Below are 18892 nucleotides of genomic sequence, written 5' to 3'. Positions count from 1 at the left end.
TAAATACTTGTGTGGGCATTAGGGAAACTTTTTTTTAAGTGGTTTGAGCCCTATCTCACAGACAGACGTTTCTCTGTCCACTTAGGCCAGTCCTCTTCAGTCACTTCCCCTCTGAGTTGTGGGGTGCCTCAGGGTCCCATTTTGGGCCCTGTTCTCTTTTTATTATATATGTTGCCCTTAGGGTCCAGAGGCATAATGTATCATTTCATTGCTTTTCAGATGACATTCCAATATATCTGCCAATAAAAACAAATCAACCTCTGTTCAGGTTTTGTTAAATTGTGTCAGTGTTGTTCGTTCTCGGATAGTAGTTAACTTTTTGTCCGCGATCAAGAAGAAAACTGAGATTATTTTATTTGGCCAACAAAATCTTTTATATGCATATAACAGCGTCATTGGCACACTTCATTCATTTTGCCATGGACTTGCCAAGAACCTTGGTGACCTTAAGCTTGATAAACAGATAAGATCTACAGTAAAATCAAGCTTTTTCCAGTTACTGTTACAGACAGAAATCTCTGCAAAAAAAATGATTTTGAAAGAGCTATCCATTGTTTTATTATGTCACGCTTTGATTACTGCAATTCTCTGTTTGTTGGTCTAAGCCGGTCAGAACTGCATCATTTGCAGGCTGCTCAAAATGCTGCTGCCTGCCTGCTGACATGTGAGAAAAGCCGTGATTATGTTAGTCATGTCCAAGCTTCTTTGCACTGGCCGCCTCTTAAGTTTAGAATACAGTTTAAAGTTTTGTTAATTGTTTTTACGCATTTAAATGGTCTGGTACTGTCCTATTTATCTGAGCTGTTGGAGCCTCTCGCAACCACCAGGGACCACGTAGGTCATCAAACCAGTTGTTCTTGTCAGTGCTCCTATTTTCTTTGGTGTTCAGTCCCAGCTAGGCGAGTAACCTAAGCTTTTATCCTTATCTGTGATTCCCTATCTCCTTTAAAACTTTAAAATTCCATTACTGTTTTATTTATTATTAAGTGTATGTATGATCATTTCGTTTTATTTTGTCTTGTTTTGAAAAGTGCTAGAAATAAACATCGACTTCTGACTTGACCAGATATATTCTATTCTCATGTAGTCTAAAAGTAGCCAGTCTTTACATTTTGGTTGAGAAAACAGAGACATCATTGTTTTAAGTGAGGCTGATGCTGTTGTGACCTCACAACTACAGAAATGTGACATATGGGGTGTATGTTTCCAGCAAGAAAGTTAAGAAAATGGCCAAAAGAAGTCATATTTCTCTTAACTCGGCTCATGACTGTATTTCACAATAGTCTGCTTTGACAGACTGCACTAAACACTGCATTACCGCTGACAGATTTAAACAGACAATATACAGCATCAAGGATAGCATGAAGGAAAGTGGAAAAAAATGTCCAAATATGCCAATAAATACAGATTTGTATACCCTCTGAGCAAGATCCCACTGTGTGTGCCTTGTGGGGGTTTTTCACTGTGATTCACTGTAAAGTTTTCCAGCTCTGACTTGTGTATCTGGAGGAGCCGTGAAGGAGAAAGCAATGTGTGCTAAATGGTCCATAGGCATGGCTTGGCCTGGCCCTTCCAGCCCCTCTGGATCCCATATGGTGAATGTGTGCGTGCTGCATGCATGGATGCATGGCCTAGCCTTCAGCAGGACTGCTCCCCACCGAATAACATCCCATAAAACACTGACACAAACGCAAACACATAAGGGCATTACACATACCAGTGGTAAAAAACAAAAACTTCATATATCCTGCTTCACCTATCGTGGTTGTTACCGGCCTTTTCCTGAAGCATTTTACTTGTAAATGCACCTATGCATAAATTTTTAGGGTGATATGCAAATACAATCCCCTAATCCACACAAGCACACAGATATCTCACACACGCATATACAGCAACCAAAGTATATCATGCCAGTCCATTCAGCAATGTGCTCGTGTCTCCACATGCTCTCCTGTTGGAAGTGAACTACTACAGACACTACGTTGTACTCCCCCCTCCCCAATTGTGATTTGGGGATCGGAGGGGAACATAATTGCATGCTTAAACGCCTGAGAAACGGACATCCAGTTCTGCTGAGCTGGTCCTTTTTGTGTGGCCTCATTGTGGAGACGTGCAGTCATGCAGTTCTTTGAGTCCCAGTCGGCGTTCATGTTCGGTTAGGGGTGGTGCAGAAAAGTGGGAGAGGGGGAAATGTTGTCCAGTCGCCAGATATTTAGTTCCAAGATCAAACGCGTTGTGCCTGTCCACCATGCCTGGCAATAGGAGTGTGGTTATTGCCAGAATGGAGTAAAAAAAACAAAAACAAACCAAAAAAAACTATGTAGAAATCAGAAGCTCTTTCTGTTGCATCGTGGTTTAACACTCTTTTCGTCAGCCAACTAATCAGCTGTTTTAAAGGGCCTGTCAAGCCTTTTAGGAAGACACCAACTAGGCAAGCACGAGCCTGCGCACGTTGTGTACCCACATACACACACACACAGACGCCACAGTCAGTTATACTTTTCGGTTGATGTGCTCTGAGCGGCCAGAGTGGACAAACAAAAGACTCCTGTATGGGCTTCCAGTGTAATGAGAGGCAGTTTGATCGTAAATACGTTGCTCTGCAGACTTTTTTCCATCTCACTGCAGGACAAAAGAGACAAAGCCATCAAATTCGGGTCATCAGAGACTTCTGCGTTGTAAATCAACTGGCTGAGCAGAATCAGTTGTGTCATCGGTGCTGTCTGTGGCCCCAAAGTGGTCAAAGGAGGGTGGGCCCAAAGTGGTCAACTTTCACCTCGTCACAGGTGAAAGTTGTGGTGCAGAGATGAGCGTGGCAAGGGTTTAATAAATCCTCCTTCTAGCCTCACGGCGCTTACAGCTGAGCTCCGTGACAGAGAAAAAAGAAAAACCAAACTATAAGCACCTGGAAGAGAAAGTATGAAGAGAAGGAGGCTTGAGGATTAGAAAAACCGAATGATGTGTAAAGCTTCGAGGAAGAGGTTTAAGGCTTCTTTATGAAAAAGAATTGCACCACTTTTGTCTGCAAGCGAATAGCCGAACCGACACTATTTGCACTGACTAGCCCATAACTATACAATGACAAATAAGACAATGACAAGATGACAGCTGCATTTGAAATACTGCAGCTGCTGCAGCATACGTCAAATAGACCCTAAGATGCCGTGACTTTGGAAAAACAACTTGTGAATGAACCATGTGGGCGTCGGTCTAACGCGCACTGCGCCTGGGATTTGGACCATTGTCCAATTTCAAAAGATGTCATCATGGTAACAGGCCAGGAGTTACTAACTCAGCTTATTTTAAAAAGGGCAAGAATGAATGAACATTTCTCGAATTGTCAGCAACAGGATTGCAGTTCTAAAGATTTGCATATCCTTTTTTCTTTTAAACTCTATATCATACAAAACTGCGCTGAGTACAATTATGTACCAGCTACTGTAGTAACTTTAAGTTACTAGTGCCGAGGAGAGGTAAACGTAGCCAAAACATCTCAAATTATATCTTTTAGCTCATTTGATTAAAAACTATGTGGGACATGTTGATTCTAGGCATGTTAAGTCACATTAATATGACTCTTTTTGGTTTCTTTGGGTTAACACAAGCCATGAATGAAGCGAGCTCACCAATTAAGCAAGTGAATGGGCAGGAAAGCAAATGAGAAAGAAAAACAGGAAAAAAAATATGAATTTTCAACCTCATTTTCCGTCTGTGCAATCAATGCTTAGGAAGCTGAAACTGTCATTTTTGGCATGGTGGTAATTACTTTTGGCTCACGGCGGACCCTCTGACTCACCAGAGAGGGAGACAGGGAGAGAGAGGTGGAACGCAGGAGTGTTTCCGAACGCCTTTGAGTGTAGGACAAGACTTCCATTCAGGTTTTCACTGATTATGACCAACAACAGAAGTTTAGGAAACGTCTGGTCCAACACTGTGTTTTATTCAAATCAAACCTCAATGCAGCCAAATTAATCTGATTGAGATGAAGGTTATAGCTGTAGGAAACACCTCGTCCAGAGAAAAACATTTTCTTAAGTCAGTCCAGGTGGGTTTCAGGAAAGCCGGTGGGGGAATTTCATGGCGGGTGCAAGTGAATGCACCCTTCTGACCTGATTAGAATAAATTAGAAAAATTTTCCTCTTCATTACAAAATAAACCACGGTTAAACAGGTACTCACAAAAGTCCAAAAAGCTCATGCGGCTGTGTCATTTACACAACCATTAATAAAATGGAGGAAGCATTGCACGTCATATATTGTATGTTAAACAGAGCTTCATCTTTTTTTGTTTCTCACAACCCTAAGAAGAAAACTCTAGCCTTTTTCAGCTATATCTGTTAAAACTACAAGTAAAATCCTATGACTACACTTTACTGGGACATTATGCATCAACTACAGTCTAACTATATAACTGTAGTGTTTTAGCCTTAACACAGGTACTTTTTCATCTAAATGGAGGAACCTTTTACTGTTGTATTTAAAAAAATAATGAACGTAAAAAAGTGAATTTAATGTCATGGAGCAGAACAGATTTTTATTTATTTATTTATTTATCGTATTTTTGCTTCTATTCTGGCTCTGTGTCAGGTACATCAGAATAACTAATTAAAAGTTTCTTGTTTTTTTTTTTTTTCCAATTTCAACATAGAAACCCGCAGCTCTGTTTATCCTAGCTTGATCTGCTAATATATGACTGCGCATGTGGCCAGAGAAAGCCCTTGCGGTTCAGTGAGAGAACAAGTGTGTGTGAGATCTAGTGCAGTATGTAAACCGTTTGACATCAGTGTTTGGGCTTTCTTTATGAGAACATCTGTGGCAGCTGCCCTATAAATTCCCAATGTTGAGAAAGCAGGAACACAAAGTTCCATTTTTGTATGGCAGTGTACCATGGCGAGAAGCGGTCTTAGCCGAGCCTCATCTGGAGCACCATGGCCAGCGTTTAGGGAAACTCAGTTCGGGGGATGGAGATCTGAGACAGTGTTGCTGTGTGTTTATGAGACTGCACTGCATAGCAACAGACAACTTTAAAGCGACCTTGTTGATTGCCATCATATCAGCCCCAGAAGACAAACAAATGTGTTTGACTCGGTTTTACTTGTCTTCTGAACAACAACTAAAAGATCAGATTTGTGTGTTTTATTCCTGTTAAAGCTAAGAAAGGCTGGCTGATGTGATGATATCGCTGCTTCCTCTGCAAGAATGTCTTTACTCTACTCTGTACACCAGCCCCAGAGACAAAACTGTCTGAATTTTCCTTTAGATTTGTGGAAAAATAAAACCATCTCATTGCTGTGTGCACAATGATAAAATAATTTTATAGAGGTTTTATCACTCTCAGAAAAGTCAAGTTACTAGGAAGTCACGCACACGCCCATTAACATATTACTCATTTGCTTAAATTTCAAATGACCTTTTGCACAGAGTGAACAGAAGTGTAGAAAATATTATTAATACAAAACACTGTTTAGATTTTTTAGATTTCTAGCAACTTATCAGCTGATCTGTCTCAAATTCATTTTGCAGTATGAGTCATGAAAGACCATAAACAATAAGAACAGCTCTGATCATCAATGTCTGAATATGAGTCAGTTTAGGACAGAGAAATGAAAGCACCCTGAGACACCCTTAATACAACAATGGTGGTATTACTCCAAAATGTTTGAACCTGTCGAGTTTATTGCTTAGCCAATAGATTGACTAGTAAAACGAGCGTGGTTCTAACCCAAATAGCTGGTCTTTTTTAATGGGGACTATGGGGTAGATCAGTTGTCAAGCTGCTGGAATACAAACATGTTACATATTATTATTATTATTATTATTATTATTATTAGCACTTATTTTATAAACTTGTAGTATTTAATTTAATTTAATTTAATTTATGTAAGCACTGCTTAGATTGCGCACAACCCTTTCATCACGATGTTCAACGAGACATTTGCAAGAAGAAAATAAAATAATGATACTCAATTTGAAATCATTCTCTCTTCCACACTAAAGGTGACTCGGGAATCGTCCACAAAAGATTTTAAAACATTTTTTAAAAATCGGCGTAAATGTGTCGAAAGTGTGGCAGTGGCTGTGAAGCTAGGTAAACAACACCCATCAGTAGCTGTAGCCTGTAGTCTCTGCCCCTTTCGTCTGTTAAATGGACATAAAGAGAGGAACGGGTATGAAAGACGTATCCAAGAACATGCGACTTACAGGAATAAAAAACTTCGTTGTTCCGGGTCTTTTTCACCGGATCGATTGTCTTAAATGTTAGCTACTAAGCTAATCAAGCTAGCTAACAAGCTACAGGGAGCTCACAGGAAGAAGAGCAGAGGGGGATACTTGATGTATCTTCATGGATTCAACTTCTGCAGCTGCAAAAGGTTTGTTTGTGAGCCATTTGTTTTTACTTAATACTTATTTCTACATTTGACAGTTTTCAAATACGGATGTAGGCGATATGAAGCGATACAGCGATCTAATATATATATTTTTTATTAGACTCGTTTTAACGTTACTGTTATCGTGTACTCAGTCAGTGTCCCTGTTCTGCAAAGATATTTCTTGCATATTTGCTGTATGTGCAACTTTTTTGTTGTATCTTTGTGGTTTTAGTAATTATAACTATTGTTGTATACGTTTTTTAAGTACCAGTCTGTTATGGTGCACTCTATATAAATATATTTGATATCCCAATATAATTTCACAGCAGCATGGCGTGTAGGTGACAGTTGTCTGGCTCCTGACCCTAAAGATGGCACCCTGAGAGCAGCCACTATCCAGAAACTGACCTCCATCTCCCATAGTAATGACACAGCATGGGTAATCTTCAATAATAAAAATGCAGAAGAAAAAGAAGAAGAGGAAAAGGAAGAGAAGGCTGTACCTGTCTCAAAACTCACGAGGCCAGGCATGAACCACTTCATACAGGAGAAACCTGTGTTTCCCAGCAGCGTCACAGAGCCCGGTCACTGCGTCCCCTTGGAGCTCAGTGATGCTGATGAAGACAGAGTCCCATACACTATCAACAGATACCTGAGGGATTACCAGAGGGAAGGCATCAGGTTCATTTACAACAACTACATCCGTTCCAGAGGTTGTATCCTGGGTGACGATATGGGCCTTGGAAAAACTGTGCAGGTGCAAGGAGTATTTATATATAAATATATGAATATATAGAGTGTATACTGTTTTCTGAACTATTAAAAAGTCAGAATTTGTTCTTGCATGACTTCATTGGCCTCTCTTGCTCTCCTTCTTTCCACTTCCTGCATCGTTACTGTAGGTTATTGGTTTTCTTGCTGCTGTGTTGCACAAAACAGGCACATGGGAGGACATCGAGAACAACAGGCCTCAGTTTCTCCAGAGTCAGATGCCCTCGAAGCAAAGTAGTCCCAGCAAAGTATGTATTAAAATATGCAGCCAAGCTCAGTTATCACGTGTATTAAATCCATTACATTAACAGTGGTGTTACTCTTGACTATTGCGTTTCTCTGATCTGGTCCAGGTGTTTCTCATTGTGGCCCCATTATCAGTGCTTTATAATTGGAAAGATGAACTGGACATGTGGGGTCACTTCCAGTGTGTGGTGGTCCATGGGCTGAGGAAAGAAGAGGAGCTGGCTCGCATCAAGAAGGGACGGATTGAGATAGCTCTAACTACCTATGAGACTCTTCGCCTCTGCCTGGATCAGTTTAACAAGTATGGAGAGCCGTGCTAAGAAAAAAAAACACAACACATTTTCTTAATACATTTCATTTGTTATTTATTATGTGCATGTCATGTTTTAATTTTTGGGATTCCTGCACACTAAAATATACCTCTGCCTTCCCTGCAGCATAGACTGGTCTGCTGTAGTTGTGGATGAAGCCCACAAAATAAAAAATCCAAACTCTCAAATCACTCAGGCCATGAAGGAGCTGAGATGTAAGGTAAGATAGCATCTGTGTTTTTTTGCTGTTTTGTACTAGTGTCTAACTTGTAACCAGTCAGTACAGATCACCTGATATTGAGTGCAGCAAGTATGCAGATGCTCACTTTGCATTCAAGACACACTTGACTATATCTTTGTGGTTATATTTCCCTCAGATCAGGATTGGTCTCACTGGCACCATCTTACAGAACAACCTCGAGGAGCTGTGGTGTGTTATGGATTGGTAGGTTAAGAGACTTGGCATGTTTACAAGCACATTTTTTGTCACTACAGTTTTCAAAATACTTTTTTACTTCTTTTTAGGGCCATACCTGGTTGTCTCGGCCGTTTGGGGCATTTCAAGAACCAGTTTTCAGATCCCATTGAACAAGGGCAGCGGCACAATGCAACGAAACGTGCCCTAGCTACAGGGAGGAAGACTGTCAGAGCCCTTGTGAGGAAGATTTCTCACTGGTTCCTTAGACGGACTAAAGCTCTCATCGGAGAACAACTGCCCAAGAAGGACGACAGAGTAAGACTGGATAAGTCAGATTTTGGCATTTTTAATGGCTTTATCTTCTCTCAAAACCCACAGTTAAATGTCATCATGTACGAGATTCTTAATGTCTCAAAACATCTGTCTGAAATAAATTCTTTGTTGTTTCATCCAAGGTGGTGTATTGCTCTCTGACAGACTTTCAGCAGACTGTGTATCAGACAGTGCTGGACACTGATGATGTGACGTTACTGTTGAGGTCTTCGGAGAAATGTGATTGTCAGAGTGGACGCACCCGCAGAAGATGCTGCTATAAAGTAAAACTTGATTGTATTTAAAGTTTTCTTACTTTACACGAGTCTGATTTTGAGTTATTGTTTTGTATGTGCTGAGATTTGACATAGAGGCTTGTATTTCTACAGCGAACTTGTTGTGAAGAGTTTAATACAAGACAAATTTGAAACACAGTGAACCCAGAATCCGGAAATACTCGCATGAATTTGTCATCTTAAATAATTTGTTCTGCTTCAGACAAACTCAGAGGGTGTTCCAGTGAAGCACCTGTACTTTAGCTACCTGGCCATATTGAGGAAGGTCGCTAACCATACAGCACTGCTTCAGTCCACTGCAGGCATCAGCAAAAAGCAGGTAGAATCATGTAATCCTTTATTTGATTTACCGTACTTAAGCTTTGTCCTCGACACGTTTTTTTTTTTAAAATGGCTCATTTGTCTGTCCTAGGAAAAGTATGTCGGTGCCATTTGTGCAAAGGTATTCCAGAAGTTTCCGGACTTTGTGCAGAGATGCAAAACTGAAGCGTTTGAAGCCCTGTCGGACCCGATGTACAGTGGAAAGATGAAGGTGCAGTAGAGAAGCGAGGGCGGCCTCTGTCATGTGCTCTCTACAGGCTGTTTCAGTGGATGTTAATGCATGACTCTCTTCTTTTAGGTTTTGCAGAAGCTCTTCAGGCATTACCTGCAAAAGAGACATAAAGTACTTGTTTTTTCTCTCTCGACAAAAGTGAGTTCTCCGTATTTTTTTTGTTTGTACTGCATGTCAATGACTTTGCACATGATTGCAGACATACTTTAGTAGGATGAAAACATGGATCTATGTCCATTATCTCTATAGCCAGAGGTGCATCATAAAGGACAGGCAAACCAAACAATTGTTTGGGCCACATACGTCTTTGCCTGTGGCCCCCCAGAACCTAGGATCACCACTGCCTGTAGCACATTTATAAATACACAGCCAGTGGATATTCTCATGTATTTGTATGTGTTGCATGTATTTGTTTGCATTGCTTCCGTCTCCTAAACAGAGTCTCTATGTTGATAGTAAGTCCTAGTTAGAGCTTGCTAAGTCTTTACACAGCTGATGAATGTGCTTTGAATCTTCTATAACTGTCTAATGTCTGTCAAAGCTGTTAGATGTGCTGGAGAGCTACTGCATGGCAGAGGGGCTGGACTTCAGCAGGTTGGATGGGTCCACCAAATCCAAAGAGAGGCTGCAGATTGTCAAAGACTTCAACAGCTCCTCTCACGTCAACCTGTGCCTGGTTTCCACAATGTTAGTTGCCGAATTAACAATTAGTAGTGTGTTTTTGGTATTTTGGATCTTGCTAATATACCTTTATGGTCTCATCATTTAAAATATTTAAAAAAAAAAAAAACTTGACCCTAGTGATAAGTATCTCTTCTATTAGGGCAGGTGGTCTTGGTCTGAATTTCGTCGGTGCTAATGTGGTGGTGCTGTTCGATCCCACCTGGAACCCAGCCAATGACCTTCAGGCTATTGACAGGTAACCTTTTACAATTTTTCCCTCTTGAAAATATACCCTGCTACAAATTTTGGATAATTGTTAATTGTTCGGCATAATATTTGAGTTTTTGAGTTTTCGTTAATGTTTATTGTGTGTATCTATGCGTCTCCCCAGGGCATATCGTATCGGCCAGTGCAGGGACGTGACTGTTCTCAGGCTCATCTCCTTGGGGACTGTAGAGGAGATTATATACCTCAGACAAGTTTACAAGCAGGTAACAGATATTTCTAACAGCAGTCATAATGTGATCTCAGCAAAGCATCTATCTGGAGTTTTTTATTACATGCATACATTTTATGAAGTTTTACCTGTATAGAAACTATGAACATACGCTTCTATGCACATCCTCCCATGTTCCAGCAACTGCAGTCGTCAGTCATCGGTAAGGAGAGTGCCCGGAGGTATTTTGAGGCAGTGCAAGGGCGTGGTGTCCATAGGGGTGAACTGTTTGGGATCAAAAACCTCTTCAGGCTGCAGACCCAAGGGACGTGTCTCACCCGCAAGATTCTAGAGGTTAGATAACCAACACGTCTTTAACTGTGTGATTGATGATATGTTCTGTTGCACCGTGCTGCCTGGGCTCGCCTCATCCGACTGGCTCATACCCACGGTTAATTAAGTAGTTGCAGTTGATGTGTTACATGGATACAAATATATGATCTTTATCCTGGTTTTGATGTTGATTTTGTTGCATCACTGTGCTGTAGCTGCTCCTATGTGATTTGTGTGTGAGTTGCTAGAATTGAGGTACCTGGATAAGATATGTGCTAGCGCTAGTTCTGGTTAGCTTATATGAGAAACTTACATATAGTATACAGGTTTCTGAAATTGTGATATGTTTTCAAGTATGAAAACACAGTCATAACTGGGGTACTCATGTTTAAAATACTGATTAGCTTCAATATGAAAACCACCGACAGGTAAAGTAAATAACATTGACCCTCTTGTGATAATGCAATGTCCTCCTGGAAAACTTTTGGACCTGACATTCATGTGGATGTTACTAAGATATGTACCACCCACCTGGACCAGACCAGGTAAACCAAAAATGGTTTAGGAACAACTCAAAAAACATGAAAAGATCCGAAACCGACCAAGTATCTGTGGGATGTACTGGAATAAGCCGGATACACAGAGGCCCCTCCCCTCAACCCACAGGACTCAAGGGCCCTCCACTAACCACATTGTGTTGCCAGAACACCACAGAAATGCCTTCAGAAGGTCAGGACTGATTTTGAGGCACAAGGTAGACCTACACAATACTAGGAAGGTGGTCATAATGTTATGCCTGATCAGTGTACAGTAAACACACTTTTAGCAAAGTTGAAAATTAAAAGATGACAGAATCCTATGTCCTTGCTTTTGACAAGCCTAAGCTGTTGCCCAGTGAAATGGTTCAGTTTTGATGAATGTGTGCTTCTTCCTGTCAGCGTGAAGGGCGGGTGGAGGCCGGCGTAATGACAACGAGCATGCACAGAGGCGAAGAGAAGGAGGAGGGGGAGGAGGAGGAGGTGACGACTGGAGTTAGCGTGAGTAGCTCTGCCTTTCTCAGAGACCCAGAACGTCTTTCCCATCCCTCACTCTGTCTCTCTTCCCAGGCGGCCCACTCATCCTCCCATTCCCATGCGAAAGAGGGTATACCTCAAACGGGATCTTCCTGTCTGTCACTCAACAAAGCCACACAATCCCATTTATACATGCCACAGCTTCTAGTCTGACAGTGTGAAAATTACAAACTTTTTTTACAGTAACCGTCTAAACACAGAGGCCAAGTACTGTTTTAGTAAAATGAAGTGCAGTATATCCAGAGTACCACTTAAATGCGTTGGCTCACGGAAAACATTTTACACTCGATTCTTTGTAGGTTAAAGACACTGAAGGTTGGGCTCCTCTTTATTTCACTCTGCATCTGATGTTGTCTGACACAGCTGGATAAAATTACTCTCCCGTCCTAACGGAACGAGCAGACCACACCGAAGTCTGTCTTCCACTCTTCAGCTATTTATTTACACATGATACCCCTTATCGTCCTTTCCCCACAGCGGCTGGGGCTGCTCTGTCCGTTTCACAATGCTGTTTCTCCACCGAGACCATTTATATCGCTGAAAAAATACAGAATACACTGGGCTGCTTCAACACACGCTGAAAGAAGCTTGGGGCTTCTCAGCACACACGCGAGAAAGCTCTGCAAAACAGAGCAAACTCTGTGAAATTAGAATCACCGTTGGTGGCCGATCCAATGACAATTCACATAACTCTGGGAAACCTTATGACCCCCTTCTTTTTCTTGATATTGCAGTATTATGGAGGGCATGTGTCACGTTGATGTTTATGGTGATTTATTTTGAGAAGACATCTGTTTTGTATTAAATAGCTATATGTCTCATGTACTGGCCCACTAAAAGAAGAAGCGAAGCCAAGGGAACAGGGGATGAGAATCTGTTACCTCATTTATACTCTCTTTAAATATGGATCATTTACATTTTTCATGTGAATTGTATCTTCTCGTACAACCTGTGCCACTTTTTTTTGTCAGTTCTCTTTTTGAACCGTTTGCTTCTGCTGTTTTATTTCAAGAAACGTGAAGATGCTTCAGCTACAGATGGTCCCGTACCAAGTAATGATCCGACAAAAGAGGACAGAGGTGTAACGAAGGTCCCCACAGGGGTACTGGACTTCAGCAGTGGGAGCGAAGAGGAGGAGGAGGAGGAGGAGCAGCGGCTTAGGAGGAACACCGGTGCAGATGAAGGCAGTAGGACTGGGGGTTCTTCCGCTGCTCCTGGTCGAATGAGTCTCCTCCAGCACGGTTTCTCCAGACTCCTCGAAAGAGTCATAGAGAAACCAGATCTGAGCGAAGAGGACAGTGCTGAAGGAAGCCCCTTGGAGGAATATGCAGAGGATCAGAAGGGGGAGAACACCTCCAATGGCGCTGGTGGTCTCCCTAAATTGGGAACAACAAACTGGGACACATTTAGGGATTCAGACAGAGAAAATGAAAAAGGTGCAAGGCAAGACAAGGTGTCTCTGTTGAAAGAAAATGATGATGCTATAAGAAGGAGGCAGAGCCTGAAACGATGCATAGATGAAAAAATGACAGTGAATGAGAAGAGCGATGAAAACTCTTCACCAAATAAAAAGAAAGCCAACAAGCTCAGAATGCACCACTTGGAGGGTTACTCTGACGAGTCTGAGGATTTTGACCTAGAGGCAAAGGAGGATGCTTCACATTCACGCGACAGAAGAGGAGATAGAGGGGGAGGATGTCTAGGCCGCAACAGAAAGAGGCAACATGCGAGTGTGAGGAACATGCTAAGATCCAAATACACAGAATACATTGAGACATTCACTTCTTCAGAGGATGAGTGCACAACTGCACGGACAGAAAGGTCCAGAGTTGGGCGAAGAGCAGCAACGGACACAAAAGAAAGGCATGTTTCAAGAGGTGTTTCATTTACCAGTCTGAAAGGTCAGACATCCAAAGAAAATAACGTAACTATCGACGGTGTGCTTGGTAAGATTCAAAACTTATTTTAATATGGCAATTTTTTTTTAATGAAATCAGTTTTAGTGTTGATGATGTGTATATTTGTTTTAAAGAGGGCGTACGGGAGGTGGCGTATACCCATTCGAACCAGCGCGTTGTTGGTGGGAGCAAAGCGGAGGATCTCATCAGCAGAGCTGCTGTTCGGGATGTTTTTCAACGCAAAATTTACTCTCAGCTCCCGGCCAATCAGGTTCTAAACACCGAGGAGGTACAGTATACACACAAAACGCTGGTCCGGTTCAGTAGCTCTTCGAGCATATGATGTTGAAGTTGTAGTTGCCGCCACCGTAGATGTTAGATGATTAAAGGATCAGTTCAAACTAATTCATAGACCTGAGTAAAGCTTGTCAGTATTTTTGAAAGACTTGTGATTGCTACAACATGAGAGTGGACGTAAGCACGTGCTTGTGTAGCTTAACTACAGCTGAGTGGTTCTTTGTGTGTATCGGCAGATTATCTACGTAAGGCAGCATATTTACACCCACCATCCTGCTCACACGTCACAGCCACCACTATTGAGTGGTGGACCGAGAGAGTTGGTGAACAGATTTAGCAAAATAACTTCAAACCCAGTGGACTACTTCTGGTTGGCTTAATTTTTAATAGTTGTCTTAAAAAAAAAAAAAAAAAAAAAAAAAAAAATGTTATTATCCTAAACCGTGTTTGGATTTTTGGGAAGATCTGATCACAGCTTCTATAAACACTCCTCTTTCATCTCGACTTTACCAGAGCCTGTCGTTGAGCCTACCCGACAGTCAGCCCTGCTCTGCCACCCCCGCGCTGCGGACGCTCAGCGTGGATCATCCAGTCACCTTTAATAGCAAGAGTGTGCACCGCACCAGACACACCACCATCATCATTGGAGAGACTCCCAAGGCCATATGCAGGTAGGGAAGAGGGGAAATAAAGGGAAAAAAGACAGCGGCTGCAATTATGAAAAAGCAAGAAAGAAGAAGCAGAAGATGACATGTATTTACCAGGGAGAAATTGCAGGAGTGAAGGAGAGCAGGGTAGAGGTGATGGCATAGCAATGGGGAAATGACACGAGGAAAAGGAAAGAACTTAAGAAAGTTTCGGGAAAGTGAAAAAGTGGATTAATTCAGAGAGAAGGAAAGAGGATAATAATTCCTGGCAGTGTAGGGAAGTAGGCCAAAACCCACCACAGATGTAGCGTGGAGCGCCCCCACCTGGGTCTTTGTAATTGTCTGTGTGTGTGTGTTTTTAGTGAGGGACCACCTCTGAGCTTTCCCCTCCACCTATTTCCCAGCATCCCAGCCAAAGATTACCCAGTTATGATCAGGCTCGGCAGTGCAGGAGTTTTCCCCCTTCGCAACCACAGCCCTTCTGGGACTAACCAAAAATGATTGCCTGAGGACTTCCAAACCCACACTGATATATACACACAGGTCCTAACAAGCATTTACACACACATACAGACCAATAGAGCTCAAATACACAACTCTGTCTGCAGCATCACCTCCGCTCCCCCCTACATTCCCAAACACTCGCGTACAGACACACAGACACCTTTGTGGCTTCAGTCCCCCTGAGGGGAACACTTTGTACGTTTACATGCATGTGAAAAAAAAAACAAAAAAAAAAGATTTATTGCCTTAATCCGACTTTATCTGGACAACGTAAGTGCATGTAAATGTGTTACTCCGACTAATATCGGAGTTGTCCTTAGACACCCAGATGATGCGATTGGAAATGGATTTTCACCGGCAGGTATACGCCTTAATCAGAGTTAAACTAGACAGAGCCTGTAAACGAACCACCTGAGGGAAAGTGCGCATCTTATCTGCACCAATAATATCCGTACGAGATTAAAAACCTTGATGTTGTTTGAAATGCCGGTCCGCTGCATGAATGACTATTTGTTTAATATATGACGTAATAGGTCACCCCCAAAGGGGGCCGTATTAACCTGCTAATAACACATATATCGCCACCTAGTGTGGAGGAGGAGGACATGTCCCGTCAGTTATTCGATTTTTGTCCGTTCTCCATGAACTGGGACAAGGACCGCATTGAGAAAGTCGAATTTTGAACATAGCTCGATTAAGCTGTGCATGTAAAACCACTGATTGTATCTTTGCCCAGAGACTCACTCGGGAGTGAAAATTCACACTACTTATATTGATATCACCTCAATTAACCTTACTGTTTAATGGCTTAAACCCACATGCACGTCAGGTTTTACTGCACTTACTTTTATTTATTGTTTTTTCCAGTGAAAGCCACAAATGGCAATAACACCAGCATAATGCTGCTATACCACCAGTGACTTTGAAGTATTTTTGTCCCTGGGTCTGGTTAGACCAGCGTTTTAATGACTGCCTCAGAGCTCAGGAAAAACACCTCATACTGCATTGCTGTCTGGATATGAGCCTGAATATGTGGGGAACTATTCATCTTAGGTTAAGCCTGACAGACCCACAGAATATCTGATTAATAGTATAGGCCTTGCTTTTTAAAGACATGTGTGATGATTTAAAGTACTTTACAGTACTCTCACATCTACCTAGTTCTGGCTTTGTTCTTGCAGTGTAAGCATGAATATATGAGGATGTCAGCAAGTGATAAGAATACGTGTTGTTCATTGTCTGTGTTTTTAACCTATTTTGCCCTTGTGTTCTTATTGTTCAGGCAGCAGCTTGAGGAAATGGCAGAAAAATTCCAATTTCCCTCAGCCCGTGAGTTTGCGAAGGAGATTCTGCGCACAAACTCAACCCTGAGACTAGCCTGGCTACAGCAGTACTACACTTCACTGAATGACCCCAACCTTGCCGCTGCAGTCACAAACAACTTCCCGCAAACTGTTTCAGCACAAACCTCCTCCTCCGTTTCAGCTGCTTCCTCTTCACTCTCCACAAAAACAGCTGCCCCAAAATGCCACACAAACACCAGGACCTCACAAAAGGAATTTCCACATGCTGCAAAAATTCCCCAAAACACCCCGAAGAATTGGCAATGCAGAAAAAGACACGAGACTCCACAAAACATTGTTTCTTTGACAGAGAAAAATGCTAGAATCCCAGGAAATGATGTTCGAGAACCCTTCAAAAAGAAAAAGGTTTCACAGAAGAATGCTGTAGAACCTAAAAGCGATGTTCTAAACCCTGAGTCAGGGGACCAGGAGGAGACGGACTGCAGTGCCAGAGGACACAAGCGGACAAAGAGGGATAGTGTTTCTAATTCTGGAGCCTTCAGAGCTGGTGGTGGTCTTGGCGTGCATCAGGCCAGCAGCAGTGGTCTGGGGTCTGGGGAGGCTGCTGCTTTCCTGAACCGCACAGACAGAGATACCCCTTCTTCTTCAGACCTCAGCCATGGCAAGTCCACCATGGTATCCAAACCCACAGCGCAAGGACTGGAGCGGGAACTCAAATCATCTTCGCCGATGAGTGAAGCTATGCAAGAGCAGAGCGAAAACCTTCAGGCTCCTTCCTCTTCCAGCACTTGCTCGTTGCTTACGGATCTGATTGGAGATACCTCAATACTTGATGACTTGCTGAAACCCAAATCAAGGAGTGTACAACGGAGGAGCGCACTAAAAACAACCCCCGCAGGTGCCGGCTCACCTTCGCTTCTCACCGGAATCGCTTTTGATCCCGATTCAAGCTCACCCAGACAAACCACACAGCAGGTTAAAACAACAGAGCTGGCAATGAAAGGCGGTCGCAAAGACTTCTGGGACATCCTGAATGAAGGCAATGAGGAGAGTATCAACAGATTAACAGACCCAGAAGAAATACAGAGAGTTTGCATCAACACTAACATTGCAGCTAGAAGTAGGTCTGGACAGAAAGACACCGCAAGTCTATGGAAAACTAATGAGAAGTTCCTGTGGAGGAAATAATACAGACCATATATTTTAGCTCTTTTAGTCTTTAAAACCATACCGAGCTTTCCTACATCTGGTGATGCGATTGATGTGATGATTTAAAATTCCATATCATCAATTAATTTTTTATGTGTCTTTTTTTATTTACATATGTGAAAATATTCTCTGTTCACTGTTAGAGACGGGACCAGAATGTTATTCAAATAAACAGGGTGTTAACCACTCTGGAAATGGGAACCTGTGTATGATTTATGGAAATTCTTTCTCCTAAACCTTTTGTGGAGCACTTACACATGATTGAAAAAGGAACAAATGCAATTCATCCCTCCATCCATTATCACTTGTAGCCCTGGACAGGTTACTAGTCTATCACGCTGCAGTCACAGAGAGACAAACAACCTTTTGGACTCACACAGGTTAGAATTACAAATTAACATCACGTCTTTGGACTGTGGGAAGAAGCTGGAGCACATGGAGAAAACCCATGCAGACAGAGGGAGGACATGCAAAAACTCTGCACAGAAAGGCCCAATCCAGCCAACAGTGGTAACTATTACCGCTGCGCTGCCCACAGTTGTAAATATTGTATTTTCATTACAAAGGTACAACTAACAATGATTTCCGTGGTCCATTAATCAATCAGACTATGACGGATCCAAAACTGTGAAAAAATATCCATCACTGCTTCCCAGAATTAAATCAAATCTGCCTGTTTTAGTGACCAACAGACGAAAAACCAAAACATGTTTGGTTTACTGTAATACAACTCAAAGAAAAATTACACTGCCTGGCCAAAAAAAAAAAAAAAAAAGATGCCACTATAATATTTGGCTGGACGGCCCGTAGCTTCGATTACAGCAGCATCCGCTGTGGCATTGTTTCGATAAATCTTGTGACATTGCAGAAAATTATTTCCATCCAGTGTTGCATTCATTTTTCACCAAGGTCTTGTATTGATGATGGGAGAGTCTGGCCACTGTGCAAAACGTTCTCCAGCACATCCCAAAGATCCTCAGTGGGGTTTAGGTCTGGACTCTGTGGTGGCCAATCCATGTGAAAATGGTGTCTCATGCTCCCTGAACCACTCTTTCACAACTTGAGCCCAATGAATAATGGCATTGTCATCTTGGAATATGCCGATTGCCATCAGGGAAGAAAAAAATCCATTCATGCATCACTATATTCAAGTAGTCAGCTGACCTCATTCTTTGGACATAATGTTGCTGAACAACTGCAGAATTTCCAGATATGAGCACTGCCCCCACAAGCTTGTACAGTAGGTACTAG

General features: G+C 42.2%; 1 protein-coding gene across 3 annotated transcripts; it reads left to right on the top strand.

Moving 5' to 3' along the window:
• Positions 1 to 6096: 6096 nt before the first annotated feature.
• ercc6l2 (excision repair cross-complementation group 6-like 2) lies at positions 6097 to 17841 on the top strand. 3 transcript variants are annotated; one of them, XM_047592793.1, is made up of 20 exons: positions 6097 to 6370; positions 6700 to 7127; positions 7273 to 7389; positions 7495 to 7688; positions 7825 to 7918; positions 8076 to 8143; positions 8224 to 8431; positions 8572 to 8712; positions 8927 to 9043; positions 9137 to 9256; positions 9344 to 9415; positions 9819 to 9964; positions 10101 to 10196; positions 10332 to 10431; positions 10578 to 10730; positions 11648 to 11746; positions 12795 to 13728; positions 13815 to 13969; positions 14491 to 14648; positions 16411 to 17841. In XM_047592793.1, exons 1-20 carry the CDS (start codon positions 6343 to 6345, stop codon positions 17618 to 17620), a joined length of 4638 nt encoding a protein of 1545 aa, XP_047448749.1. In that variant the 5' UTR covers positions 6097 to 6342; the 3' UTR covers positions 17621 to 17841. The 3 variants fall into 3 exon arrangements, with proteins under 3 accessions (XP_047448749.1, XP_047448748.1, XP_047448750.1); XM_047592792.1 differs by having other exon boundaries at positions 6697 to 7127; XM_047592794.1 differs by lacking the exon at positions 6097 to 6370 and having other exon boundaries at positions 6981 to 7127; positions 7310 to 7389.
• Positions 17842 to 18892: the final 1051 nt, after the last annotated feature.

The sequence above is a fragment of the Mugil cephalus genome, chromosome 8, assembly GCF_022458985.1.
Source record: "Mugil cephalus isolate CIBA_MC_2020 chromosome 8, CIBA_Mcephalus_1.1, whole genome shotgun sequence".
Lineage (NCBI taxonomy): Eukaryota > Metazoa > Chordata > Actinopteri > Mugiliformes > Mugilidae > Mugil > Mugil cephalus.
Note: the sequence above shows the minus strand (reverse complement) of the source record. Positions and strands in the feature narration are given on the sequence as shown.

Coding starts and splice junctions, on each gene's coding strand:
- ercc6l2 (XM_047592792.1), top strand. CDS start 6,343: ATGGATTCAACTTCTGCAGCTGCAAAAG. Junction 7,390..7,494: donor AGCAAAGTAGTCCCAGCAAA/GTATGTATTAAA, acceptor GATCTGGTCCAG/GTGTTTCTCATTGTGGCCCC. Junction 8,432..8,571: donor TGCCCAAGAAGGACGACAGA/GTAAGACTGGAT, acceptor GTTTCATCCAAG/GTGGTGTATTGCTCTCTGAC.